General features: G+C 47.7%; 1 protein-coding gene across 1 annotated transcript; it reads left to right on the top strand.

The window, feature by feature from the left end:
* The first annotated feature begins 319 nt into the window (after positions 1-319).
* LOC110715991 lies at positions 320-727 on the top strand. The gene has a single exon (XM_021894612.1). The coding sequence runs from the start codon at positions 320-322 to the stop codon at positions 725-727; it is 408 nt and encodes a 135-aa protein (XP_021750304.1).

The raw sequence follows: 727 nt of genomic DNA, 5'->3' as shown, positions 1-727 counted from the left end.
ATCCCTTGGAAGAATTTACTCCAGAAGAGTTGGAGATAACGGCTAAGGTCATGCAAGCAATGTCCCGGAAAAGGAAGGAGGCTGAGATCGCGGCCACGAAGGAACCTCGGGGTAAGCCGACAACGCCCGTAATCATCAACCTCGAAGATCAGTTCAATCAGGCTGGATAGCAACCTCAGCCACGACCACCGCCACAAGAGATGGTGATAACCTCTGAGCGACAGGTCACACAAACCATGCAGAGGGGGGAGTCAGAATCATACCGACAGGAGGCCAGCGGTGGCAAGAGGTTCTCGATTAGCAAATGGAAAAAATAAAAATGCCGACATGCACATATGACGGCAAGGGTGATCCAAAGAGGTATATCGCGGCCTTTGAAAGCCAAATGTTGTTGTACACCGACACCGACGCCGTGTGGTGTAAAGTATTTCCAATGACATTGGTAGGGGTAGCTTCAGACTGGTTCACCAATCTCCCACCTGGATCCATTGACTGCTTCGACACTCTTGTCGAATTGTTCACAAGACAATATATAGGCAACAGCGCAAGACAAAGAACCTCAGGGGAACTTATGTCTGTTAGACAGAGGAAGGACAAATCATTGAGAGATTTCGTCCGACGTTTTAATAATGAAGCCAACACTATACCAAAGTTACAGCAGGAGATAGCCTTCATGGCCTTAATGAGTGGTTTAGCTGATAGCGATTTTAAGAGGTACATGGCATGA

The sequence above is a fragment of the Chenopodium quinoa genome, unplaced genomic scaffold, assembly GCF_001683475.1.
Source record: "Chenopodium quinoa cultivar QQ74 unplaced genomic scaffold, ASM168347v1, whole genome shotgun sequence".
NCBI lineage: Eukaryota > Viridiplantae > Streptophyta > Magnoliopsida > Caryophyllales > Amaranthaceae > Chenopodium > Chenopodium quinoa.
Note: the sequence above shows the minus strand (reverse complement) of the source record. Positions and strands in the feature narration are given on the sequence as shown.